A 27,511-nucleotide genomic window follows, 5' to 3' on the forward strand; every position below is an offset into this window, starting at 1 on the left:
GGTTTTTAACGTGTGGAACAATTCCCGTCCCTGATGCAGATTGCTGTCACTTACACTCGCCCCACTTCTCGCGGATCTATCTCAGTTCGGGATGAAGTATTCGGGATATGTGACTCCAGTGAGGGCCCTGTGTAAATAGTCAGTTACTGCAGCCTGGCTGGGGAAGCCTCGAGGATTCTGCTCTGAAAGCGGAAGGTCCACCATGAGATTCTGATATCTTTTGCAACGAGAGAATGGGATTTGTCAGGAGTGTGGAAGGGCCTTGTTCACTGTAGTCTGACGCGGGGGTCAGAAAGCAAGGCTGAGGGGGGAGAAACTTGCCTTTCCACTGCTCCGGCACAATCCCGTCTTTCCTCTGGAACACTGGCTTGGGGATGATCCGTCCGGACCGAGCGGACACTCTGACTTTGTCACCCTCTTCTGTGTATCTCCAATCCACGCTTGTTGGCTTTCTGTACAGAGAGAGAGGGGAAATGAGGACGCGGACATTTACACGGGCTGCAGATTGAAGACCGCGGTTTCGAGAGCCGCGCGGTGGGGCGACCATGCGGCCGGGGCGCTGACTTACCGGTCACTGGGGTCCACCAGTGCCACGTCACTGAGCAGCAGCGGCGCCTCGCTGGCGATGTACGTCCCTCTCTGCTCCCCCACCTTCCCGATGTAGCGGTAATGCTGTGAAGCAATGGTGTCCCGGCAGGAACGAAGGGTTAGTGACTGAGCAGAACGATTCCCATCACCAGCACACCCAGTCCCAGGTACACAGCCCCCAGATCCCCATCACACCCAGTCCCAGGTACACGGCCCCCTGATCCCCATCACACCCAGTCCCAGGTACACAGCCCCTGATCCCCACCACACCCAGTCCCAGGTACACAGCCCCCAGATCCCCATCACACCCAGTCCCAGGTACACGGCCCCCTGATCCCCACCACACCCAGTCCCAGGTACACAGCCCCCTGATCCCCACCACACCCAGTCCCAGGTACACAGCCCCCTGATCCCCACTAAAACCCAGTCCCAGGTACACAGCCCCCTGATCCCCACCACACCCAGTCCCAGGTACACAGCCCCCTGATCCCCACCACACCCAGTCCCAGGTACACGGCCCCCTGATCCCCACCACACCCAGTCCCAGGTACACAGCCCCCAGATCCCCACCACACCCAGTCCCAGGTACACAGCCCCCTGATCCCCACCACACCCAGTCCCAGGTACACAGCCCCCTGATCCCCACCACACCCAGTCCCAGGTACACAGCCCCCTGATCCCCACTAAAACCCAGTCCCAGGTACACAGCCCCCTGATCCCCACCACACCCAGTCCCAGGTACACAGCCCCCTGATCCCCACCACACCCAGTCCCAGGTACACAGCCCCCTGATCCCCACCACACCCAGTCCCAGGTACACGGCCCCCTGATCCCCATCACACCCAGTCCCAGGTACACAGCCCCCTGATCCCCACCACACCCAGTCCCAGGTACACAGCCCCCTGATCCCCACCACACCCAGTCCCAGGTACACGGCCCCCTGATCCCCATCACACCCAGTCCCAGGTACACAGCCCCCTGATCCCCACCACACCCAGTCCCAGGTACACAGCCCCCTGATCCCCACCACACCCAGTCCCAGGTACACAGCCCCCTGATCCCCACCACACCCAGTCCAGGTACACAGCCCCCTGATCCCCACCACACCCAGTCCCAGGTACACAGCCCCCTGATCCCCACCACACCCAGTCCCAGGTACACAGCCCCCTGATCCCCATCACACCCAGTCCCAGGTACACAGCCCCCTGATCCCCACCACACCCAGTCCCAGGTACACAGCCCCCTGATCCCCACCACACCCAGTCCCAGGTACACAGCCCCCAGATCCCCACCACACCCAGTCCCAGGTACACGGCCCCCTGATCCCCACCACACCCAGTCCCAGGTACACAGCCCCCTGATCCCCATCACACCCAGTCCCAGGTACACGGCCCCCTGATCCCCACCACACCCAGTCCCAGGTACACGGCCCCCTGATCCCCACCACACCCAGTCCCAGGTACACAGCCCCCTGATCCCCATCACACCCAGTCCCAGGTACACAGCCCCCTGATCCCCACCACACCCAGTCCCAGGTACACAGCCCCCTGATCCCCACCACACCCAGTCCCAGGTACACAGCCCCCTGATCCCCATCACACCCAGTCCCAGGTACACAGCCCCCTGATCCCCACCACACCCAGTCCCAGGTACACAGCCCCCTGATCCCCACCACACCCAGTCCCAGGTACACAGCCCCCAGATCCCCACCACACCCAGTCCCAGGTACACGGCCCCCTGATCCCCACCACACCCAGTCCCAGGTACACAGCCCCCTGATCCCCATCACACCCAGTCCCAGGTACACGGCCCCCTGATCCCCACCACACCCAGTCCCAGGTACACGGCCCCCTGATCCCCACCACACCCAGTCCCAGGTACACAGCCCCCTGATCCCCATCACACCCAGTCCCAGGTACACAGCCCCCTGATCCCCACCACACCCAGTCCCAGGTACACAGCCCCCTGATCCCCACCACACCCAGTCCCAGGTACACGGCCCCCAGATCCCCACCACACCCAGTCCCAGGTACACGGCCCCCTGATCCCCACCACACCCAGTCCCAGGTACACAGCCCCCTGATCCCCATCACACCCAGTCCCAGGTACACGGCCCCCTGATCCCCACCACACCCAGTCCCAGGTACACGGCCCCCTGATCCCCACCACACCCAGTCCCAGGTACACAGCCCCCTGATCCCCATCACACCCAGTCCCAGGTACACAGCCCCCTGATCCCCACCACACCCAGTCCCAGGTACACAGCCCCCTGATCCCCATCACACCCAGTCCCAGGTACACAGCCCCCTGATCCCCACCACACCCAGTCCCAGGTACACAGCCCCCTGATCCCCATCACACCCAGTCCCAGGTACACGGCCCCCTGATCCCCACCACACCCAGTCCCAGGTACACAGCCCCCTGATCCCCATCACACCCAGTCCCAGGTACACGGCCCCCCTGATCCCCACCACACCCAGTCCCAGGTACACGGCCCCCTGATCCCCACCACACCCAGTCCCAGGTACACAGCCCCCTGATCCCCACCACACCCAGTCCCAGGTACACGGCCCCCTGATCCCCACCACACCCAGTCCCAGGTACACAGCCCCCTGATCCCCACCACACCCAGTCCCAGGTACACGGCCCCCTGATCCCCACCACACCCAGTCCCAGGTACACGGCCCCCTGATCCCCACCACACCCAGTCCCAGGTACACAGCCCCCTGATCCCCACCACACCCAGTCCCAGGTACACAGCCCCCTGATCCCCACCACACCCAGTCCCAGGTACACAGCCCCCTGATCCCCACCACACCCAGTCCCAGGTACACGGCCCCCTGATCCCCACCACACCCAGTCCCAGGTACACAGCCCCCTGATCCCCACCACACCCAGTCCCAGGTACACAGCCCCCTGATCCCCACCACACCCAGTCCCAGGTACACAGCCCCCTGATCCCCACCACACCCAGTCCCAGGTACACGGCCCCCTGATCCCCACCACACCCAATCCCAGGTACACAGCCCCCTGCCGGTCTGGGAATGGCTACTTTTCCGGCAGGAAGCCATCGAATACCACCCACTGTCTCGAGAATGGGGAGGGCAACTGGCTTCAGTATACACTGGGTGGGGTCTACATGTGTCTTTACTCCCTCAGTACTGACCCTCCGACCGTGCAGCACTCCCTCAGTACTGACCCTCTGACAGTGCGGCGCTCCCTCAGTACAGACCATCCCACAGTGCGGCGCTCCCTCAGTACTGACCCTCCCACAGTGCGGCGCTCCCTCAATACTGACCCACTGACAGTGCAGCGCTCCCTCAGTACTGACCCTCTGACAGTGCGGCGCTCCCTCAGTACTGACCCTCTGACAGTGCAACACTCCCTCAGTACTGACCCTCTGACAGTGCGGCGCTCCCTCAGTACTGACCCTCCCAGAGTGCGGCGCTCCCTCAGTACTGACCCTCCCACAGTGCGGCGCTCCCTCAATACTGACCCACTGACAGTGCAGCGCTCCCTCAGTACTGACCCTCCCACAGTGCGGCGCTCCCTCAGTACTGACCCTCCCAGAGTGCGGCGCTCCCTCAGTACTGACCCTCCCACAGTGCGGCGCTCCCTCAGTACTGACCCTCCCACAGTGCGGCGCTCCCTCAGTACTGACATTCTGACAGTGCGGCGCTCCCTCAGTACTGACCCTCTGACAGTGCGGCGCTCCCTCAGTACTGACCCTCCCACAGTGCGGCACTCCCTCAGTACTGACCCTCTGACAGTGCGGCACTCCCTCAGTACTGACCCTCTGACACTGCGGCACTCCCTCAGTACTGACCCTCTGACAGTGCGGCACTCCCTCAGTACTGACACTCTGACACTGCGGTGCTCCGACAGTAATGACCCTCCGACAGTGCGGCGCTCCCTCAGTACTGACCCATAGTGCGACGCTCCCTCAGTACTGACCCACAGTGCGGCACTCCCTCAGTAATGACCCTCCGACAGTGCGGCGCTCCCTCAGTACTGACCCAAAGTGCGGCACTCCCTCAGTAATGACCCTCCGACAGTGCGGCGTTCCCTCAGTACTGACACTCCTACAGTGCGGCGCTCCCTCAGTACTGACCCTCCCACAGTGCGGCACTCCCTCAGTACTGACCCTCTGACAGTGCGGCATTCCCTCAGTACTGACTCTCCCACAGTACTGACCCTCCCACAGTGCGGCGCTCCCTCAGTACTGACTCTTCGATAGTGCGACGCTCTCTCAGTACTGACCCTCTGACAGTGCAGTGCTCCCTCAGTGCGGACCCTCCGAAAGTGCAGCGCTCCCTTAGCACTGACCCTCGGACAGTGCAGCGCTCCCTCAGCACTGACCCTCGGACAGTGCAGCGCTCCCTCAGCACTGACCCTCTGATAGTGCGGCGCTCCCTCAGTACTGACCCTCTGACAGTGCGACACTCTCTCAGTACTGACCCTCCGACAGTGCGGCGTTCCCTCAGCACTGATCCTCCCACAGTGCGGCGCTCCCCCAGTACTGACCCTCCGACAGTGCGGCGTTCCCTCAGTACTGACCCTCCCACAGTGCAGCGCTCCCTCAGTACTGATCCTCCGACAGTGCGGCGCTCGCTCAGTGCTGACCCTCCGACAGTGCAGCGCTCCCTCAGCACTGACCCTCCGACAGTGCAGCGCTCCCTCAGCACTGACCCTCCGACAGTGCTGCACTCCCTCAGTACTGACCCACAGTGCGGCGTTCCCTCAGCACTGACCCTCCCACAGTGCGGCGATCCCTCAGTACTGACTCTCCCACAGTGCGGTGCTCCCTCAGCACTGACCCTCCCACAGTGCGGCGATCCCTCAGTACTGACCCTCCCACAGTGCGGCGTTCCCTCAGCACTGACCCTCCCACAGTGCGGCGCTCCCTCAGTACTGACCCTCCCACAGTGCGGCGATCCCTCAGTACTGACTCTCCCACAGTGCGACACTCTCTCAGTACTGACCCTCCGACAGTGCGGCGTTCCCTCAGCACTGATCCTCCCACAGTGCGGCACTCCCTCAGTACTGACCCTCCCACAGTGCGGCGTTCCCTCAGCACTGACCCTCCCACAGTGCAGCGCTCCCTCATTACTGACCCTCCGACAGTGCGGCGCTCGCTCAGTGCTGACCCTCCGACAGTGCAGCGCACCCTCAGCACTGACCCTCCGACAGTGCAGCGCTCCCTCAGCACTGACCCTCCGACAGTGCTGCACTCCCTCAGTACTGACCCTCCGACAGTGCAGCGCTCCCTCAGTTCTGACCCTCCGACAGTGCGGCGTTCCCTCAGCACTGACCCTCCCACAGTGCGGCGCTCCCTCAGTACTGACCCTCTGACAGTGCGGCGCTCCCTCAGTACTGACCCTCTGACAGTGCGGCACTCCCTCAGTACTGACCCTCCCACAGTGCGGCACTCCCTCAGTACTGACCCTCCGACAGTGCGGTGCTCCCTCAGTACTGACCCTCCCACAGTGCGGCGTTCCCTCAGCACTGACCCTCCCACAGTGCGGCGCTCCCTCAGTACTGACCCTCTGACAGTGCGGCACTCCCTCAGTACTGACCCTCTGACAGTGCGGCGTTCCCTCAGCACTGACCCACAGTGCGGCGCTCCCTCAGTACTGACCCTCTGACAGTGCGGCACTCCCTCAGTACTGACCCTCTGACAGTGCGGCACTCCCTCAGTACTGACCCTCTGACAGTGCAGAGCTCCCTCAGTACTGACCCTCTGACAGTGCGGCACTCCCTCAGTACTGACCCTCCCACCGTGTGGCGCTCCCTCAGCACTGGCCCTCCGACAGTGCAGCGCTCCCTCAGTACTGACCCTCCGACAGTGCAGCACTCCCTCACTACTGACCCTCCGACAGTGCTGCATTCCCTCAGTACTGACCCTCCCACAGTGCGGTTCTCCCTCAGTACTGACCCTCCCACAGTGCAGCACTCCCTCACTACTGACCCTCCCACAGTGCGGCACTCCCTCAGTACTGACCCTCCCACAGTGCGGCGCTCCCTCAGTACTGACCCTCCCACAGTGCGGTTCTCCCTCAGTACTGACCCTCCCACAGTGCGGCACTCCCTCAGTACTGACCCTCCCACAGTGCTGCGCTCCCTCAGTACTGACCCTCTGACAGTGCAGCGCTCCCTCAGTACTGACCCTCTTGACAGTGCTGCATTCCCTCAGTACTGACCCTCTGACAGTGCGGCGCTCCCTCAGTACTGACCCTCCCGCAGTGCGGCGCTCCCTCAGTACTGACCCTCCCACAGTGCGGCGCTCCCTCAGTACTGACCCTCCCACAGTGCGGCGCTCCCTCAGTACTGACCCTCCCACAGTGCGGCACTCCCTCAGTACTGACCCTCTGACAGTGCGGCACTCCCTCAGCAATGACCCTCCCACAGTGCGGAGCTCCCTCAGCAATGACCCTCCCACAGTGCGGCGCTCCCTCAGTACTGACCCTCCGACAGTGCGGCGCTCGCTCAGTGCTGACCCTCCGACAGTGCAGCGCTCCCTCAGCACTGACCCTCCGACAGTGCAGCGCTCCCTCAGCACTGACCCTCCCACAGTGCTGCATTCCCTCAGTACTGACCCTCTGACAGTGCAGCGCTCCCTCAGCACTGACCCTCCGACAGTGCGGCACTCCCTCAGTACTGACCCTCTGACAGTGCGGCACTCCCTCAGTACTGACCCTCTGACAGTGCAGCGCTCCCTCAGCACTGACCCTCCAACAATGCTGCGCTCCCTCAGCACTGACCCTCCCACAGTGCGGCGCTCCCTCAGTACTGACCCTCCCACCGTGTGGCGCTCCCTCAGTACTGACCCTCCCACAGTGCAGCGTTCCCTCAGCAATGACCCTCCCACAGTGCGGCGCTCCCTCCGTACTGACCCTCCCACAGTGCGGCACTCCCTCAGTACTGACCCTCCCACCGTGTGGCGCTCCCTCAGTACTGACCCTCCCACAGTGCGGCGTTCCCTCAGCAATGACCCTCCCACATTGCGGCGCTCCCTCAGTACTGACCCTCCCACAGTGCGGCGCTCCCTCAGTACTGACTCTCCCACAGTGCGGCGCTCCCTCAGTACTGATCCTCCGACAGTGCGGTCCTCCCTCAGTACTGACTCTCCGACAGTGCGGCATTCCCTCAGTACTGACCCTCTGACAGTGCGGCGCTCCCTCAGTACTGACCCTCTGACAGTGCGGCATTTCCTCAGTACTGACCCTCCCACAGTGCGGCGCTCCCTCAGTACTGACCCTCCCACAGTGCGGCGCTCCCTCAGTACTGACAGTCCTGCAGTGCGGTGTTCGCTCTGTACTGACCCTCCAACAGTGCTGCACTCCCTTAGTACCACATTATCGGTTTCAGCTGGATTTTGTGCACAATCCTCTTGGAAAGGGCGAGAGAGCTGTCCCGTGAGACGGGGCCCGAGACGCAAATTAAATGACGTACGAGGACACCGTGAGATCATACTGAGCCAAAGTCTGGATGCCCGCTCGGGAGCTCTGCTAATATCTGTGTGTGTGCCTCGCAAAGGAAATAGGGAGACAGAAGGCTGCCAGCCCAGGATAATTAACCTCGCTCCCCCCCACTCTGCCCCATCGCTGCTCCCCATATTTCCAAGGCTGCACAGCCTCCTATCTGCACCCCTCCACCCCCAGCATCCACCTCTCTTTCTCTCACTCATCCGAATTTCCTCCAGCGGTATCTTTCCACTTACCGTATTCAGTCCCTCCAGGATCACCCAGTTTCGAGCTCGAATCACCTGGGTGACTTTCCCCTGCTTCCCGGTGTCTTGTCCCTTAAGAATCTCCACCTAGTCCGGATGAGCAGAGGACAGGGGTCAGCGGGGTGGTGGTCCGAGGGCAATCTCGCACAAAAGATGAGGACCGCACAATGCTGAAGGAGGACATTCAGCCCATTAGCCCTGTCCCAACGCTTTCTCGAGGAAAACGAGACAGAATGGGCCTCAGATCAAAGTTCTAAACTGGGGTAGGCCGATTTTAATAAGATCAGATGCGTTTTTGGCCATAGTGGACTAGGAGCGGACACTTTTAGGTGAACCTGTGACAGAACAGTAGGACACGTTCAAGGAGGCAATAGGGAGAGTACAGAACCAACGTGTTCCAATCAATAAAAAGTGTGGGATCGACACAGGATGTAGACAGGGTTGGAAATGTCTGCTCCCAGTCCACGCGGGAGAGGGACGGTGTGGTTATGGAAATTAGGGAGGACTGATAAAATTAAAGAGATTAACATAGACAGAGAGGAGGTTCTGATGGCCTGGCAGGGTTAGAAGTAGGCAAATCTCCAGGGTCAGATGAAATGTATCCCAGGCTGCCGAGTGAGGCAAGGGAGGAAATAGCAGGGGCGCTGGCAATAATTTTCAATCCCCCTCTGGCCACTGGAGGAAGTCAATGTGGTATCTTTGTTCTAGAAGGGATAAACAAAACTAGTCTACCCTCCGTGGTGGGGAAACTATTGGAGGCAATTCTGAGAGACAGAATTAATCTGCGTCTGGAGAGGCAGGGGTTAATCAGCAACAGTCGGCATGGGTTTGTTAAGGGGAGGTCACGTCTGGCCAACTTGATTGAATTTTTCGAAGAGGTGTCCAGGTTTGTAGATGAGTTGAACGAATTTGACGTCATCTACTTGGACTTCAGCAAGGCTTTTGATAAGGTGCCACACGGGAGGCTGAGGGCGAAGGTAAGGGAGCCAAGGAAATTTGGCAAATTGGATCCGGACTTGGCTGAGCGGCAGGAAGCAGAGGGTGATGGGCGAGGGGTGTTTTTCTGACTGGAAGCCTGCGTCCAGTGGGGTCCCGCAGGGATCAGTGTTGGGGCCCTTGCTGTCTGTGGTTGATATAAATGATTTGGATATGAATGTCGGAGGGTGGATCAGTAAGTTCCCGGATGATATGAAGATTGGCGGGGTGGTAAATAGTGAGAATAGCCTTCAATTACAGGAGGATAGACGGGCTGATCAGTGGCAAATGCAGTTCAATGGGGATAAGTGTGAAGTGATGCACTTGGGCAGGACAAACAAGGCAAGGGGAATACAGGATAAACGGCAGGACCCTGGGAAGGATCAGAGGGACCTCGGTGAGCACGTACACCCGTCCCTTCAGGTAGCACAGCAGCTGGATACAGTGGTTAAGAAGGCCTATGGTATACTTACCTTTATTAGCCCAGGCATAGAGTTTAAGAGCAGGGAGGTGATGCTGGAACTGCATAAAGCGTTAGTTAGACCACAGCTAGAGTACTGTGTGCAGTTCCGGAATCCACACTACAGGAGGGATGTGATAGCGCTGGACAGGGTGCAGAGGAGATTTACCAGCATGTTGCCTGGGATGGAGAGTTTTAGTTATGAAGAGAGATTGGATAGACTGGGGTTGTTTTCCTTGGAGCAGAGGAGACTGAGGGGGGACGGTGCAACCCCACCTTGCACCCTTCAGCACAGCCAAACCTCTGCTGCACCAATCTTAACTTATACCGAGGAACATTCAGCCACCTGCCCCTGGGGTCACTGACCACACACTGGCTCACCCCTATCTCTGTAACCCCCTCCCTATCTCTGTAACCCCCTCCCTATCTCTGTAACCCCCTCCCTATCTCTGTAACCCCCTCCCTATCTCTGTAACCCCCTCCCTATCTCAGTAACCCCCTCCCTATCTCAGTAACCCCCTCCCTATCACTGTAACCTCCTCCCTATCACTGTAACCTCCTCCCTATCTCTGTAACCCCGTCCCTATCTCTGTAACCTCCTCCCTATCTCTGTAACCCCCTCCCTATCTCTGTAATCTCCTCCCTATCTCTGTAACCCCCTCCCTATCTCTGTAACCCCCTCCCTATCTCTGTAACCCCCTCCCTATCTCTGTAACCCCCTCCCCATCTCTGTAACCCCCTCACTATCTCTGTAATCTCCTCCCTATCTCTGTAACCCCCTCCTCATCTCTGTAACCCCCTCACTATCTCTGTAACCCCCTCCCTATCTCTGTAACCCCATCCCCATCTCTGTAACCTCCTCCCTATCTCTGTAACCCCCTCCCTATCTCTGTAATCTCCTCCCTATCTCTGTAATCTCCTCCCTATCTCTGTAATCTCCTCCCTATCTCTGTAACCCCCTCCCCATCTCTGTAATCTCCTCCCTATCTCTGTAATCTCCTCCCTATCTCTGTAACCCCCTCCCCATCTCTGTAACCCCCTCACTATCTCTGTAACCTCCTCCCTATCTCTGTAATCCCCTCCCTATCTCTGTAACCTCCCCCAGCCCCTACACCCCCTCCCTATCTCTGTAACCTCCTCCAGCCCCTACACCCCCTCCCTATCTCTGTAACCTCCTCCAGTCCGTACACCCCCTCCCTATCTCTGTCACCTCCTCCAGCCCCTACACCCCCTCCCTATCTCTGTAACCTCCTCCAGCCCCTACACCCCCTCCCTATCTCTGTAACCTCCTCCAGCCCCTCCTTATCTCTGTAACCTCCTCCAGCCCCTACACCCCCTCCCTATCTCTGTAACCTCCCCCAGTCCCTACACCCCCTCCCTATCTCTGTAACCTCCTCCGGCCCCTACACCCCCTCCCTATCTCTAACCTCCTACACCCCCTCCCTATCTCTGTAACCTCCTCCAGCTCCCTACAACCCTCCGAGATCTCTGCGCTCCTCCAATCCCGGCCTCTCGAGCGTCCTCCCCCCATACCCCATTCCCATCGCTCCGCCATTGGCGGCCGTGCCTTCAGCTGCCTGGGGGAGATATTCCCTCCCTAAATTTCTCCGCTGCGCCCTCTCTCTCCTCCTCCAAGAGGGTAATTAAAACCGGCCTCAATCACCAGTCGGGCATCTCGGCAACATATTGTTCCGCCCATTGCAGCGAGCGACACCTCTCTGCCACGACCTGGGAGTAATTCAGGAGCTGGGAATCCGCTCCGCGATGTCTGCGCGCACGCGTTCCCGCCGCACTCACCGTGTCCCCCCGGAACACCGTCCACTCGTGCCGAGCTAGGGGCTCCACAAACACCTTCCTGCGCTGCCGGCCAGGTGGGTTCATCCGCTGGGCTGCGACGGTCCAGGGCCTATTGGTGCCGTAGCGGTAACCGCGAGGGAGCTTGGCCGCAGCGGCCAACAGGGCCCCGAGTCGCATGTTCTGCTGGGGTCTGCGGGGAGAAGACAGTCGACAGTGAGGAACCGAGACGGCCCAGTCTGCACTAGCCCGATACACGTGGAGACCATTCAGCCCCTCTCCAGCCTGTTACACAGGAACAGGAGGAGGCCCATTCAGCCCCTCTCCAGCCTGTTACACAGGAACAGGAGGAGGCCCATTCAGCCCCTCTCCAGCCTGTTACACAGGAACAGGAGGAGGCCCATTCAGCCCCTCTCCAGCCTGTTACACAGGAACAGGAGGCCATTCAGCCCCTCTCCAGCCTGTTACACAGGAACAGGAGGAGGCCCATTCAGCCCCTCTCCAGCCTGTTACACAGGAACAGGAGGAGGCCCCATTCAGCCCATCTCCAGCCTGTTACACAGGAACAGGACCATTCAGCCCCTCTCCAGCCTGTTACACAGGAACAGGAGGAGGCCCATTCAGCCCATCTCCAGCCTGTTACACAGGAACAGGAGGAGGTCCATTCAGCCCCTCTCCAGCCTGTTACACAGGAACAGGAGGAGGCCCATTCAGCCCCTCTCCAGCCTGTTACACAGGAACAGGAGGAGGCCCATTCAGCCCCTCTCCAGCCTGTTACACAGGAACAGGAGGAGGCCCATTCAGCCCCTCTCCAGCATGTTACACAGGAACAGGAGGCCATTCAGCCCCTCTCCAGCCTGTTACACAGGAACAGGAGGAGGCCCGTTCAGCCCCTCTCCAGCATGTTACACAGGAACAGGAGGCCATTCAGCCCCTCTCCAGCCTGTTACACAGGAACAGGAGGAGGCCCATTCAGCCCCTTTCCAACCTGTTACACAGGAACAGGAGGAGGCCCATTCAGCCCCTCTCCAGCCTGTTACACAGGAACAGGAGGAGGCCCATTCAGCCCCTCTCCAGCATGTTACACAGGAATAGGAGGCCATTCAGCCCCTCTCCAGCCTGTTACACAGGAACAGGACCATTCAGCCCCTCTCCAGCCTGTTACACAGGAACAGGAGGAGGCCCATTCAGCCCCTTTCCAACCTGTTACACAGGAACAGGAGGAGGCCCATTCAGCCTCTCTCCAGCCTGTTACACAGGAACAGGAGGAGGCCCATTCAGCCCCTCTCCAGCCTGTTACACAGGAACAGGAGGCCCATTCAGCCCCTCTCCAGCCTGTTGCACAGGAACAGGAGTAGGCCCATTCAGCCCCTCTCCAGCATGTTACACAGGAACAGGAGGCCATTCAGCCCCTCTCCAGCCTGTTACACAGGAACAGGAGGATGCCCATTCAGCCCCTCTCCAGCCTGTTACACAGGAACAGGAGGAGGCTCATTCAGCCACTCGCCAGCCTGTAACACAGGAACAGGAGGAGGCCCATTCAGCCCCTCTCCAGCCTGTTACATAGGAACAGGAGGAGGCCCGTTCAGCCCCTCTCCAGCCTGTTACACAGGAACAGGAGGAGGCCCATTGAGCCCCTCTCCAGCTTGTTACACAGGAACAGGAGGCCATTCAGCCCCTCTCCAGCCTGTTACACAGGAACAGGAGGAGGCCCATTCAGCCCCTCTCCAGCCTGTTACACAGGAACAGGACGCCCGTTCAGCCCCTCTCCAGCCTGTTACACAGGAACAGGAGGCCATTCAGCCCCTCTCCAGCCTGTTACACAGGAACAGGAGGAGGCCCATTCAGCCCCTCTCCAGCCTGTTACACAGGAACAGGAGGAGGCCCATTCAGCCCCTCTCCAGCATGTTACACAGGAACAGGAGGCCATTCAGCCCGTTACACAGGAACAGGAGGAGGCCCATTCAGCCCCTCTCCAGCCTGTTACACAGGAACAGGAGGAGGCCCATTCAGTCCCTCTCCAGCCTGTGACACAGGAACAGGAGGAGGCCCATTCAGCCCCTCTCCAGCCTGTGACACAGGAACAGGAGGAGGCCCCATTCAGCCCCTCTCCAGCCTGTTACACAGGAACAGAAGGAGGCCCATTCAGCCCCTCTCCAGCCTGTGACACAGGAACAGGAGGAGGCCCATTCAGCCCCTCTCCAGCCTGTTACACAGGAACAGGAGGCCATTCAGCCCCTCTCCAGCCTGTTACACAGGAACAGGAGGAGGCCCATTCAGCCCCTCTCCAGCCTGTGACACAGGAACAGGAGGAGGCCCATTCAGCCCCTCTCCACCAGACCCCGCCCTCTCTCTGACGCCACCCTCTCCCCCAGACCCCACCCTCTCCCTCAGGCCCCACATTCCACCCCAGACACTGCCCTCCCTCAGACCCCGGACCTCTCTCCCAGACCCCGCCCCCTCCATCAGACCCCGCCCCTCCAAGACCCCGCCTTCTCTCCCAGACCCCGGCCCTCTCTCCCAGACCCCGCCCCTCCCTCAGACCCCACCCCTCCCAGACCCCACCTTCTCTCCCAGACCCCGCCCCCTCCCTCAGACCCCGCCCCTCCAAGACCCCGCCTTCTATCCCAGACCCCGGCCCTCTCTCCCAGACCCCGCCCCTCCCTCAGACCCCACCCCTCCCAGACCCCACCTTCTCTCCCAGACCCCGCCCCCTCCCTCAGACCCCGGCCCTCTCTCCCAGACCCCGGCCCCTCCCTCAGACCCCGCCCCCTCCCTCAGACCCCGGCCCCCTCTCCCAGACCCCGGCCCCCTCCCTCAGACCCCGGCCCTCTCTCCCAGACCCCGGCCCTCTCTCCCAGACCCCGGCCCTCTCTCCCAGACCCCGGCCCTCTCTCCCAGACCCCGGCCCCTCCCTCAGACCCCGGCCCTCTCTCCCAGACCCCGCCCCCTCCCTCAGACCCCGCCCCCTCCCTCAGACCCCGGCCCTCTCCCCCAGACCCCGGCCCTCTCTCCCAGACCCCGGCCCTCTCTCCCAGACCCCAGCCCTCTCTCCCAGACCCCGGCCCTCTCTCCCAGACCCCGCCCCGTCCCTCAGACCCCGGCCCTCTCTCCCAGACCCCGCCCCCTCCATCAGACCCCGCCCCCTCCATCAGACCCCGCCCCGTCCCTCAGACCACGGCCCTCTCTCCCAGACCCCGCCCCTCTCTCCCAGACCCCGGCCCTCTCTCCCAGACCCCGCTCCCTCCATCAGACCCCGCCCCCTCCATCAGACCCCAGCCCTCTCTCGCAGACCCCGCCCTCTCTCCCAGACCCCGCCCCCTCCCCCAGACCCCGGCCCTCTCTCCCTCAGACCCCGGCCCTCTCTCCCTCAGACCCCGGCCCTCTCTCCCAGACCCCGGCCCTCTCTCCCAGACCCGGCCCTCTCTCCCAGACCCCGGCCCTCTCTCCCAGACCCCGGCCCTCTCTTCCAGACCCCGGCCCCTCCCTCAGACCCCGGCCCTCTCTCCCAGACCCCGCCCCCTCCCTCTCTCCCAGACCCCGCCCCCTCCCTCAGACCCCGCCCCCTCCCTCAGACCCCGCCCCCTCCCTCATACCCCGGCCCCCTCCCTCAGACCCCACCCCCTCCCTCAGACCCCGGCCCTCTCTCCCAGACCCCGGCCCCTCCCTCAGACCCCGGCCCTCTCTCCCAGACCCCGCCCGCTCCCTCTCTCCCAGACCCCGCCCCGTCCCTCATACCCCGGCCCCCTCCCTCAGACCCCACCCCCTCCCTCAGACCCCGGCCCTCTCTCCCAGACCCCGGCCCTCTCTCCCAGACCCCGGCCCCCTCCCTCAGACCCCGGCCCTCTCTCCCAGACCCCGGCCCTCTCTCCCAGACCCCGCCCCCTCCATCAGACCCCGCCCCCTCCATCAGACCCCAGCCCTCTCTCGCAGACCCCGCCCTCTCTCCCAGAACCCACCCTCTCCCCCAGACCCCGCCCCCTCCCTCATACCCCGGCCCCCTCCCTCAGACCCCACCCCCTCCCTCAGACCCCACCCCCTCCCTCAGATCCCGGCCCTCTCTCCCAGACCCCGGCCCCCTCCCTCAGACCCCGGCCCCCTCTCCCAGACCCGGCCCTCTCTCCCAGACCCCGGCCCTCTCTCCCAGACCCCGCCCCCTCCATCAGACCCCGCCCCCTCCATCAGACCCCACCCCCTCCCTCAGACCCCGGCCCTCTCTCCCAGACCCCGGCCCCCTCTCCCAGACCCCGGCCCCCTCTCCCAGACCCCGGCCCTCTCTCCCAGACCCCGGCCCTCTCTCCCAGACCCCGGCCCTCTCTCCCAGACCCCGGCCCCTCCCTCAGACCCCGGCCCTCTCTTACAGACCCCGCCCCCTCCCTCAGACCCCGCCCCCTCCCTCAGACCCCACCCCCTCCCTCAGACCCCGGCCCTCTCTCCCAGACCCCGGCCCTCTCTCCCAGACCCCGGCCCTCTCTCCCAGACCCCGCCCCCTCCATCAGACCCCGCCCCCTCCATCAGACCCCACCCCCTCCATCAGACCCCACCCCCTCCCTCAGACCCCGGCCCTCTCTCCCAGACCCCGGCCCTCTCTCCCAGACCCCGGCCCTCTCTCCCAGACCCCGCCCCCTCCATCAGACCCCGCCCCCTCCATCAGACCCCAGCCCTCTCTCGCAGACCCCGCCCTCTCTCCCAGACCCCGCCCCCTCCCTCAGACCCCGGCCCTCTCTCCCTCAGACCCCGGCCCTCTCTCCCTCAGACCCCGGCCCTCTCTCTCCCAGACCCCGGCCCTCTCTCCCAGACCCCGGCCCTCTCTCCCAGACCCCGGCCCTCTCTCCCAAACCCCGCCCCCTCCCTCAGACCCCGGCCCTCTCTCCCAGACCCCGGCCCTCTCTCCCAGACCCCGCCCCCTCCATCAGACCCCACCCCCTCCATCAGACCCCAGCCCTCTCTCGCAGACCCCGCCCTCTCTCCCAGACCCCGGCCCTCTCTCCCTCAGACCCCTGCCCCCTCCCTCAGACCCCGCCCCCTCCCTCAGACCCCACCCCCTCCATCAGACCCCACCCCCTCCATCAGACCCCGCCCTCTCTCCCAGACCCCAGCCCTCTCTCCCTCAGACCCCTGCCCCCTCCCTCAGACCCCGCCCCCTCCCTCAGACCCCGCGCCCTCTCTCCCAGACCCCGGCCCTCTCTCCCAAACCCCGCCCCCTCCCTCAGACCCCGCCCCCTCCCTCCCAAACCCCGCCCCCTCCCTCCCAAACCCCGCCCCCTCCCTCCCAAACCCCGCCCCCTCCCTCCCAAACCCCGCCCCCTCCCTCCCAAACCCTGCCCCCTCCCTCCCAAACCCTGCCCCCTCCCTCCCAAACCCCGCCCCCTCCCTCAGACCCTGCCCCCTCCCTCAGATCCCGCCCCCCCTCTCTCCCAGACCCCGCCCCGTCCCTCAGACCCCGGCCCTCTCTCCCAAACCCCGGCCCTCTCTCCCAGACCCCGGCCCTCTCTCCCAGACCCCGGCCCTCTCTCCCAGACCCCGGCCCTCTCTCCCAGACCCCGGCCCTCTCTCCCAGACCCCGGCCCTCTCTCCCAGACCCCGGCCCTCTCTCCCAGACCCCGGCCCCTCCCTCAGACCCCGGCCCTCTCCCCCAGACCCCGGCCCTCAGACCCCGGCCCCTCCCTCAGACCCCGGCCCTCTCTCCCAGACCCCGGCCCTCTCTCCCAGACCCCGGCCCTCTCTCCCAGACCCCGGCCCTCTCTCCCAGACCCCGGCCCTCTCTCCCAGACCCCGGCCCTCTCTCCCAGACCCCGGCCCTCTCTCCCAGACCCCGGCCCTCTCTCCCAGACCCCGGCCCTCTCTCCCAGACCCCGGCCCCTCCCTCAGACCCCGGCCCTCTCCCCCAGACCCCGTCCCTCAGACCCCGGCCCCTCCCTCAGACCCCGGCCCTCTCTCCCAGACCCCGGCCCTCTCTCCCAGACCCCGGCCCTCTCTCCCAGACCCCGGCCCTCTCTCCCAGACCCCGGCCCTCTCTCCCAGACCCCGGCCCTCTCTCCCAGACCCCGGCCCTCTCTCCCAGACCCCGGCCCCTCCCTCAGACCCCGGCCCTCTCCCCCAGACCCCGTCCCTCAGACCCCGGCCCCTCCCTCAGACCCCGGCCCTCTCTCCCAGACCCCGCTCCCTCCCTCTCTCCCAGACCCCGGCCCTCTCTCCCAGACCCCGGCCCTCTCTCCCAGACCCCGGCCCTCTCTCCCAGACCCCGGCCCCTCCCTCAGACCCCGGCCCTCTCCCCCAGACCCCGTCCCTCAGACCCCGGCCCCTCCCTCAGACCCCGGCCCTCTCTCCCAGACCCCGCTCCCTCCCTCTCTCCCAGACCCCGGCCCGTCCCTCAGACCCCGGCCCTCTCCCCCAGACCCCCTCCCTCAGACCCCGCCCCCTCCCTCATACCCCGCCCCCTCCCTCATACCCCGGCCCTCTCTCCCAGACCCCGCCCCCTCTTGCAGACCCCGCCCCCTCTCGCAGACCCCGCCCTCTCTCCCAGACCCCGCCCCCTCCCTCAGACCCCACCCCCTCCCTCAGACCACGGCCCTCTCTCCCAGACCCCGCCCCCTCCATCAGACCCCGCCCCCCTCTCCCAGACCCCGCCCCCCTCTCCCAGACCCCGCCCCCTCCATCAGACCCCGCCCCTCCCTCTCTCCCAGACCCCACCCCCTCCCTCAGACCCCGCCCCCTCTCCCTCCGACCCCGCCCCCTCTCCCAGACCCCGCCCCCTCTCCCTCCCTCAGACCCCGCCCCCTCTCCCTCCCTCAGACCCCGCCCCCTCTCCCAGACCCCGCCCCTCCCGGGTTTAAATTCTAACCGTTTCTCTCTCGGTTCCCCACGCGGCTCCGGCCGCAGTGACTGACTGAGGGCTGCGGGCCCTCCGCCTCCGCTGCTGCTGCACCTCCGCCCGGCCCGGCCGCCGCTCCGCTTCCCTCCTCCTCCCGACACAGGCCCGGCTCCCGCACACGTGGCTTTCCCCCTGCCAGCCGAATGGACCCGCCGGCGCCACTGCGCACGCGCGATGCACCCCCCTCCCTGCGCAATGGACCCACTGCGCACGCGCGATGCACACCCCTCCGAGCGCAATGGATCCGTCCGGCGCCAGTGCGCACGCGCGGTCAACATTCCGCGCGCGGTTCTTGCCGGGACCTGTAGGCGGACGTCAGCTCCCAGCAGCCTCGCCGAACGCGATCAGCTCCCAGCAGGCCGCGGGCCACGGTGCATGCGCGGTCTCCCAGTTCCGCGCGCGGCGCCTGCCGGGAGCTGTAGGCGGACTTCAGCTCCCAGCAGGTGCTGCGGGCGCAGGGCATGCCGGGCCGCTTGGCCACCATCTCACTTGTCAGGAGCACCCTTGGGTGGGGAGGGCAGCAGCAATGTCCACACCGACATCACAAATCCTCCCCCCCCCCCCAAAAAGCAAACTCCATTCAATTTAACGCCCCCCCCCCCACTTTAAAATAAAACCCTCCCCGGTCGTCCCGGTGGGTGCTCAGCACCCTGGGGTGTCGGAGCGGGTGTTGGCCGGGTGCCCGGTGAATGCTGGGCAGCAGCTGGGTGGGGTTGACGTGGCCGTCGGGGGCCCTTAGTGTTGGCGACTCCACTACTGTTGCAGGCAGGGCATTCCACACCCTTACTACTCTCTGAGTAAAGAACCTACCTCTGACATCTGTCCTATATCTATCTCCCCTCAGTTTAAAGCTATGTCCCTTCGTGCTAGACATCACCATCCGAGGAAAAAGGCTCTCACTGTCCACCCTATCCAATCCTCTGATCATCCTGTATGCCTCAATTAAGTCACCTCTTAACCTTCTTCTCTCTAACGAAAACAGCCTCAAGTCCCTCAGCCTTTCCTCATAAGATCTTCCCTCCATACCAGGCAACATTCTGGTAAATCTCCTCTGCACCCTTTCCAATGCTTCCACATCCTTCCTATAATGCGGCGACCAGAATTGCACGCAATACTCCAAATGCGGCCGCACCACAGTTTTGTACAGCTGCAACATGACCTCATGGCTCCGAAACTCAATCCCTCTACTCAATAAAAGCTAACACACCGTACGCCTTCTTAACAACCCTCTCAACCTGGGTGGCAACTTTCAGGGATCTATGTACATGGACACCAAGATCTCTCTGCTCATCCACACTGCCAAGAATCTTACCATTAGCCCAGTACTCTGTCTTCCTGTTATTCCTTCCAAAATGAATCACCTCACACTTTTCTGCATTGAACTCCATTTGCCACCTCTCAGACCAGCGCTGCAGCTTATCTATGCCCCTCTGTAACTTGTAACATCCTTCCGCACTGTCCACAACTCCACCGACTTTAGTGTCATCTGCAAATTTACTCACCCATCCTTCTACCCCCTCCTCCAGGTCATTTATAAAAATGACAAACAGCAGTGGCCCCAAAACAGATCCTTGTGGTACACCACTAGTAACTGGACTCCAGTCTGAACATTTCCCATCAACCACCACCCTTTATCTTCTTCCAGCTAGCCAATTTCTGATCCAAACTGCTAAATGACCCTGAATCCCATGCCTCCGTATTTTCTGCAGTAGCCTACCGTGGGGAACCTTATCAAACGCTTTACTGAAATCCATATACACCACATCAACTGCTCTACCCTCATCCACCTGTTTGGTCACCTTCTCAAAGAACTCAATGAGGTTTGTGAGGCACGACCTACCCTTCACAAAAAAAGGCAACGTGCCAATTGTTCCAACCAGCCCTGTGCCACGACACCACCTCCGCAAGCACCTCACCATCCTCGTCCGGTTTTCCTTGCACCGTCCGTCACTTCTATCCTGGGGATCATATTGACCAGTACAGGCTGGTCTCCATTTCTCCACACCATCCTTCCGCCCCCCCCCCCCCCCCCCCCGGTCTATTCATCATGCTTCCTCTCAAATTCACTTCCGGATATTCCACTCTGCAGCCACCTGGTTACGAATCCCACATTCGCCGGCTGGACAATTTCTCCTGCGTTCCCCTCATGGGTGGCTGCCCGTAACCTCCACCATCATGCTGTTAGGAATAACAGCAGAATGGATTATTATTTAAACGGTAAGATGTTAAAACATGCTGCTGTGCAGAGGGACCTGGATGTGCTGGTGCACGAGTCGCAAAAAGTTGGTGTGCAGGTGCAGCAGGTGATTAAGAAGGCTAATCGAGTTTTGTCTTTCATTGCTAGAGGGATGGAGTACAAGACTAGGGAGGTTCTGCTGCAATTGTATAAGGTGTTAGTGAGGCCACACCTGGAGTATTGTGTTCAGTTTTGTTCTCCTTACCTGAGAAAGGACATATTGGCACTGGAGGGTGTGCAGAGGAGATTCACTAGGTTGATCCCAGAGTTGAGGGGATTAGATTATGATGAGAGGTTGAGTAGACTGGGACTGTACTCGGAGTTTAGAAGGATGCGGGGGGATCTTATTGAAACATATAAAATTATGAGGGGGATAGGATAGATGTGGGCAGGTTGTTTCCACTGGCGGGTGAAAGCAGAACTAGGGGGCATAGCCTCAAAATAAGGGGAAGTAGATTTAGGACGGAGTGTAGGAGGAACTTCTTCACCCAAAGGGTTGTGAATCTATGGAATTCCCTGCCCAGTGAAGCAGTTGAGGCTCCTTCATTAAATGTTTTTAAGATAAAGGTAGATCGTTTTTTTAAGAATAAAGGGATTAAGGGTTATGGTGTTCGGGCCGGAAAGTGGAGCTGAGTCCACAAAAGATCAGCCACGATCTCATTGAATGGCCGAGCAGGCTCGAGGGGCCAGGTGGCCTACTGCTGTTCCTAGTTCTTATCATCCTCCCCGCCCACCAACAAGTTTTATACCTGGCCTGGCGAAACCTGTCCTGACTTCGGGAGGGAAGCAAGTCGCACGTCATCCTCCTGTTCCGCGATGCGTCCCACGCGAGTTCGAGACTCCCGGCCTCATCCAGGGACACGGTCAATCTCGGAATGAAGAGCGCTCCCTGCGTTTTATTTGCCGGTTTCCAACTTCGCCAATTGCAGGTCACGAGGCGGGGTTCGTAACCTTCTGCAAATCTCAGGGCAGGGCCCTTTGGTGCCTCCTGCGACGAGGCCATTCAGCACGTCTCTCCGACTATTTGTCCAATACAATCGCACGGCTGCCTTAGCGCAGGTTGGTGCAGGGAAGCTTAATTTCTCCAGCGCTATTCACGCCCAATGGACGTTCATCTTACAGCCAGAGAGGAACTTTCTCAAGTCTGGGCACGGTGGTGATGCAGGAAGTGCATACAGGAAGCTCCCACAAACAGCGATGTGATCATTCCCCCAGATTGCCGGGGGCTTTTATCTTGAAAGTGCTGTTGGTTGGGGAGTAAATGTTGGACTGGGGAGAGCTCACCCTGCTCTTCCTTAGAGAGGGGATCTTTTATCTGAGGGGCAGGCGGGGACTCAGCTCTCCCACAGTGCATCGCTCCCTCAGTACGGAGCCTCCCAGAGGGCAGTGCTCCCTCAGTACTGACCCTCCCACAGTGCGGCGCTCCCTCAGTACTGACCCTCACACAGTGCGGCGCTCCCTCAGTACTGACCCTCCCACAGTGCGGCGCTCCCTCAGTACTGACCCTCCCAGAGTGCGGCACTCCCTCAGCACTGACCCTCCCACAGTGCGGCACTCCCTCAGTACTGACCCTCCGACAGTGCAGCACTCCCTCAGTACTGACCCTCCCAGAGTGCGGCGCTCCCTCAGTACTGACCCTCTGACAGTGCGGCGCTCCCTCAGTACTGACCCTCTGACAGTGCGGCACTCCCTCAGTACTGACCCTCTCACAGTGCGGCGCTCCCTCAGTACTGACCCTCCCACAGTGCGGCACTCCCTCAGTACTGACCCTCTGACAGTGCGGCACTCCCTCAGTACTGACCCTCCCACAGTGCGGCACTCCCTCAGTACTGACCCTCCCACACTGCGGCGCTCCCTCAGTACTGACCCTCTGACAGTGCAGCACCCCCTCAGTACTGACCCTCCCACAGTGCGGTGCTCCCTCAGTACTGACCCTCCCTCAGTACTGACCCTCTGACAGTGCAGCACCCCCTCAGTACTGACCCTCCCACAGTGCGGCGCTCCCTCAGTACTGACCCTCTGACAGTGCGGCGCTCCCTCAGTACTTACTCTGCGACAGTGCAGCGCTCCCTCAGTACTAACCCTCTGACAGTGCGGCGCTCCCTCAGTACTGACCCTCCCACAGTACGGCGCTCCCTCAGTACTGACCCTCCCACAGTGCAGCACTCCCTCAGTACGGACCATCCCACAGTGCGGCGCTCCCTCAGTACTGACCCTCACACAGTGCGGCGCTCCCTCAGCACTGACCCTGCGACAGTGCGGCGCTCCCTCAGTACTGACCCTCTGACAGCGCGGCGCTCCCTCAGGACTGACCCTCTGACAGTGCGGCGCTCCCACAGTACTGACCCTCCCACAGTGCGGCGCTCCCTCAGTACTGACCCTCCCACAGTGCGGCGCTCCCTCAGTACTGACCCTCTGACAGTGCGGCGCTCCCTCAGTACTGACCCTCTGACAGTGCGGCGCTCCCTCAGTACTGATCCTCCGACAGTACGGCGCTCCCTCAGTACTGACCCTCCCACAGTGATGCACTCCCTCAGTACTGACCATCCCACAGTGCGGCGCTCCCTCAGTACTGACCCTCTGACAGTGCGGCGCTCCCTCAGTACTGACCCTCTGACAGTGCGGCGCTCACTCAGTATTGACCCACTGACAGTGCGGCGCTCCCTCAGTACTGACCTTCCGACAGCGCGGCGCTCCCTCGGTACTGACCCTCTGACAGTGCGGCGCTCCCTCAGTACTGACCCTCCCACAGTGCGGCACTCCCTCAGTACTGACCCTCTGACAGTGCGGCGCTCCCTCAGTACTGACCCTCTGACAGTGCAGCGCTCCCTCAGTACTGACCCTCTGACAGTGCAGCGCTCCCTCAGTACTGACCCTTCCACAGTGCAGCGCTCCCACAGTGCGGCGCTCCCTCAGCACTGACCGTCTGACAGTGCAGCACTCCCTCAGTACTGACCCTCTGACAGTGCGGCGCTCCCTCAGTACTGACCCTCCGACAGTGCGGCACTCCCTCAGTACTGACCCTCTGACAGTGCGGCACTCCCTCAGTACTGACCCTCCCACAGTACGGTGCTCCCTCAGTACTGACCCTCCCACAGTGCAGCACTCCCTCAGTACTGACCATCCCACAGTGCGGCGCTCCCTCAGTACTGACCCTCTGACAGTGTGGCTCTCCCTCAATACAGACCCTCCCACAGTGCGGCGCTCCCTCAGCACTGACCCTGCGACAGTGCGGCGCTCCCTCAGTACTGACCCTCTGACAGTGCGGCGCTCCCTCAGTACTGACCCTCTGACAGTGCGGCGCTCCCTCAGTACTGACCCTCCCAGTGCGGCGTTCCCTCAGTACTGACCCTCTGACAGTGCGGCACTCCCTCAGTACTGACCCTCCCACAGTACGGCGCTCCCTCAGTACTGACCCTCCCACAGTGCAGCTCTCCCTCAGTACAGACGCTCCCACAGTGCGGCGCTCCCTCAGCACTGACCCTGCGACAGTGCGGCGCTCCCTCAGTACTGACCCTCTGACAGTGCGGCGCTCCCTCAGTACTGACACTCTGACAGTGCGGCACTCCCTCAGTATTGACCCTCCCACAGTGCGGCGCTCCCTCAGTACTGACCCTCTGACAGTGCAGCGCTCCCTCAGTACTGACCCTTCCACAGTGCGGCGCTCCCTCAGTACTGACCCTCTGACAGTGCAGCGCTCCCTCAGTACTGACCCTTCCACAGTGCAGCGCTTCCTCAGTACTGACCCTCCCACAGTGCGGCGCTCCCTCAGCACTGACCGTCTGACAGTGCGGCACTCCCTCAGTACTGACCCTCTGACAGTGCGGCACTCCCTCAGTACTGACCCTCCGACAGTGCGGCACTCCCTCAGTACTGACCCTCTGACAGTGCGGCACTCCCTCAGTAGTGACCCTCCCCCAGTGCGGTGCTCCCTCAGTACTCACCCTCCCACAGTGCGGCGCTCCCTCAGTACTGACTCTGACAGTGCGGCGCTCCCTCAGTACTGACCCTCTGACAGTGCGGAGCTCCCTCAGTACTGACCCTCTGACAGTGCGGCACTCCCTCAGTACTGACCCTCCGACAGTGCGGCACTCCCTCAGTACTGACCCTCTGACAGTGCGGTGCTCCCTCAGTACTGACCCTCTGACAGTGCGGCGCTCCCTCAGTACTGACCCTCCCACAGTGCGGCGCTCCCTCAGTACTGACCCTCCCACAGTGCGGCACTCCCTCAGCACTGACCCTCTGACAGTGCGGCACTCCCCCAGTACTGACCCTCTGACAGTGCGGTGCTCCCTCAGTACTGACCCTCCCACAGTGCGGCACTCCCTCAGTACAGACCCTCCGACAGTGCGGCACTCCCTCAGTACTGACCCTCTGACAGTGCGGCGCTCCCTCAGTACTGACCCTCCCACAGTGCGGCGCTCCCTCAGTACTGACCCTCCCACAGTGCGGCACTCCCTCAGCACTGACCCTCTGACAGTGCGGCACTCCCCCAGTACTGACCCTCTGACAGTGCGGTGCTCCCTCAGTACTGACCCTCCCACAGTGCGGCACTCCCTCAGTACAGACCCTCCGACAGTGCGGCACTCCCTCAGTACTGACCCTCTGACAGTGCGGCGCTCCCTCAGCACTGACTCTCTGACAGTGCGGCGCTCCCTCAGCACTGACCCTCCCACAGTGCGGCGCTCCCTCAGTACAGACCCTCCAACAGTGCAGCACTCCCTCAGTACTGACCCTCTGACACTCCCTCAGTACTGACCCTCTAATCCTGCTTTCTCCCCATAGCCTTTGATCCCATTCTCCCCAAAACAGTACCGACCCTCCGACAGTGCTGCACTCCCTCAGTACTGACCCTCCCACAGTGCGGCGCTCCCTCAGTACTGCCCCTCCCACAGTGCGGTGCTCCCTCAGCACTGACCCTCCCACAGTGCGGCGCTCCCTCAGTACTGACCCTCCGACAGTGCGGCACTCCCTCAGTACTGACCCTCTGACAGTGCGGCGCTCCCTCAGTACTGACCCTCCCACAGTGCGGCACTCCCTCAGCACTGACCCTCTGACAGTGCGGCACTCCCTCAGTACTGACCCTCTGACAGTGCGGTGCTCCCTCAGTACTGACCCTCCCACAGTGCGGCACTCCCTCAGTACAGACCCTCCGACAGTGCGGCACTCCCTCAGCACTGACTCTCTGACAGTGCGGCGCTCCCTCAGTACTGACCCTCCCACAGTGCGGCGCTCCCTCAGTACTGACCCTCTGACAGTGCGGCGCTCCCTCAGCACTGACTCTCTGACAGTGCGGCGCTCCCTCAGCACTGACCCTCCCACAGTGCGGCGCTCCCTCAGTACAGACCCTCCAACAGTGCAGCACTCCCTCAGTACTGACCCTCTGACACTCCCTCAGTACTGACCCTCTAATCCTGCTTTCTCCCCATAGCCTTTGATCCCATTCTCCCCAAAACAGTACCGACCCTCCGACAGTGCTGCACTCCCTCAGTACTGACCCTCCCAAAGTGCGGCGCTCCCTCAGTACTGCCCCTCCCACAGTGCGGTGCTCCCTCAGCACTGACCCTCCCACAGTGCGGCGCTCCCTCAGTACTGACCCTCCCACAGTGCGGTGCTCCCTCAGTACTGACCCTCCCACAGTGCGGCGCTCCCTCAGTACTGACCCTCTGACAGTGCGGCGCTCCCTCAGTACTGACCCTCCCACAGTGCGGCACTCCCTCAGTACTGACCCTCCCACAGTGCGGCGCTCCCTCAGTGCCGGAAGGCGGGTCGGAGCAGGCGGAGGAGGGGGGGGGGGGGGCACCACTCCGGACGGCAGTGAGCTTAGGGACGTCGAGAAAGCATCAAACCCCAAACAATCGGTGAAGCCGAACCTTTCATTTTTGATTTTAATTACCATAAAAGTGAGCACACTGCCCGAGATTGGTGTAAAAAGCCGCTATCAGCAAAGACAAATCTCTCCGTTCAAAATGAAAAATAAAACTCCTCAGCAATCAGGGTAACGGGGGGGGGGGAGGTATCTGGGGGGGGGGGGGGGGGGGGGGTTGGAGGGGTGGAGGAGGGGGGGTGGGGGTTACGCATCTGCAGAAGGCTGGTCTGGGCGAATCCGTTTCATCCTCTAAACAGCCTCAGCCTGTGAGGGAGAGAGAGAGAGAGAGAGAAGGTGAGAGAGAGGCGAGAAGACGAGACTGTGACCAAATTAGACTGGAAGGGGGAACGACTCGCACTTATACCGTACCCCAGCGAGCGACACGGGGCCCCGATGCGCGAGGGAGGGCCAGGGCCGGCCAGGAGGAGGCCATTCGCTCCATCGACTCAGTGCTAGCCCCAGCCAGCGGATTAACCCCGCTCCCCAACACCAGCCTCGCCTTCAGGCCCCGCCCCCCCAGGCAGCTGAAGGCACGGCCGCCAATGGCGGAGCGATGGGAATCGGCGGGGGGGGGGGGGGATGCTCGAGGGGCCGGGATTGGAGGAGCGCAGAGATCTCGGAGGGGTGTAGGGGCTGGAGGAGGTTACAGAGATAGGGGTGGAGGGGGTTACAGAGACAGGGAGGGGGTGGAGGAGGTTACAGAGATAGGGAGGGTGTGTGTAGGGGCTGGAGGAGGTTACAGAGATAGGGAGGGGGTGTCGGGGCTGGAGGAGGTTACAGAGATAGTGAGGGGGTTGTAGGGCCTGGAGGAGGTTACAGAGATAGGGAGGGGGTGTAGGGGCTGGAGGAGGTTACAGAGATAGGGAGGGGGGTGTCGGGGCTGGAGGAGGTTACAGAGATAGGGAGGGGGTGTAGGGACTGGAGGAGGTTACAGAGATAGGGAGGGGGTGTAGGGGCCGGAGGTTACAGAGATAGGGAAGGGGGTG

At 62.3% G+C, this 27,511-nt stretch overlaps 2 protein-coding genes across 2 annotated transcripts in view; both read right to left on the minus strand.

Annotated features, from left to right (window-relative positions):
• Positions 1–19: 19 nt before the first annotated feature.
• mrpl24 (mitochondrial ribosomal protein L24) lies at positions 20–18,572 on the minus strand. The gene is made up of 5 exons (XM_072490620.1): positions 18,391–18,572; positions 11,550–11,739; positions 8,309–8,404; positions 569–672; positions 20–452 (listed from the first exon to the last, which is right to left on the minus strand). Exons 2-5 carry the CDS (start codon positions 11,724–11,726, stop codon positions 140–142), a joined length of 690 nt encoding a protein of 229 aa, XP_072346721.1. The 5' UTR covers positions 11,727–11,739; positions 18,391–18,572; the 3' UTR covers positions 20–139.
• Positions 18,573–26,685: 8,113 nt separating this feature from the next.
• LOC140402971 (hepatoma-derived growth factor-like) overlaps positions 26,686–27,511 on the minus strand; it is a 91,060-nt gene continuing 90,234 nt past the window's right edge. Inside the window, 1 exon segment of the mRNA XM_072490622.1 lies at positions 26,686–26,789. Within this exon segment, the coding sequence (XP_072346723.1) occupies positions 26,775–26,789 (15 nt within the window). The 3' untranslated portion in view covers positions 26,686–26,774.

The sequence above is a fragment of the Scyliorhinus torazame genome, chromosome 26 (genome assembly GCF_047496885.1).
Source record: "Scyliorhinus torazame isolate Kashiwa2021f chromosome 26, sScyTor2.1, whole genome shotgun sequence".
Classification (NCBI taxonomy): Eukaryota; Metazoa; Chordata; class Chondrichthyes; order Carcharhiniformes; family Scyliorhinidae; genus Scyliorhinus; species Scyliorhinus torazame.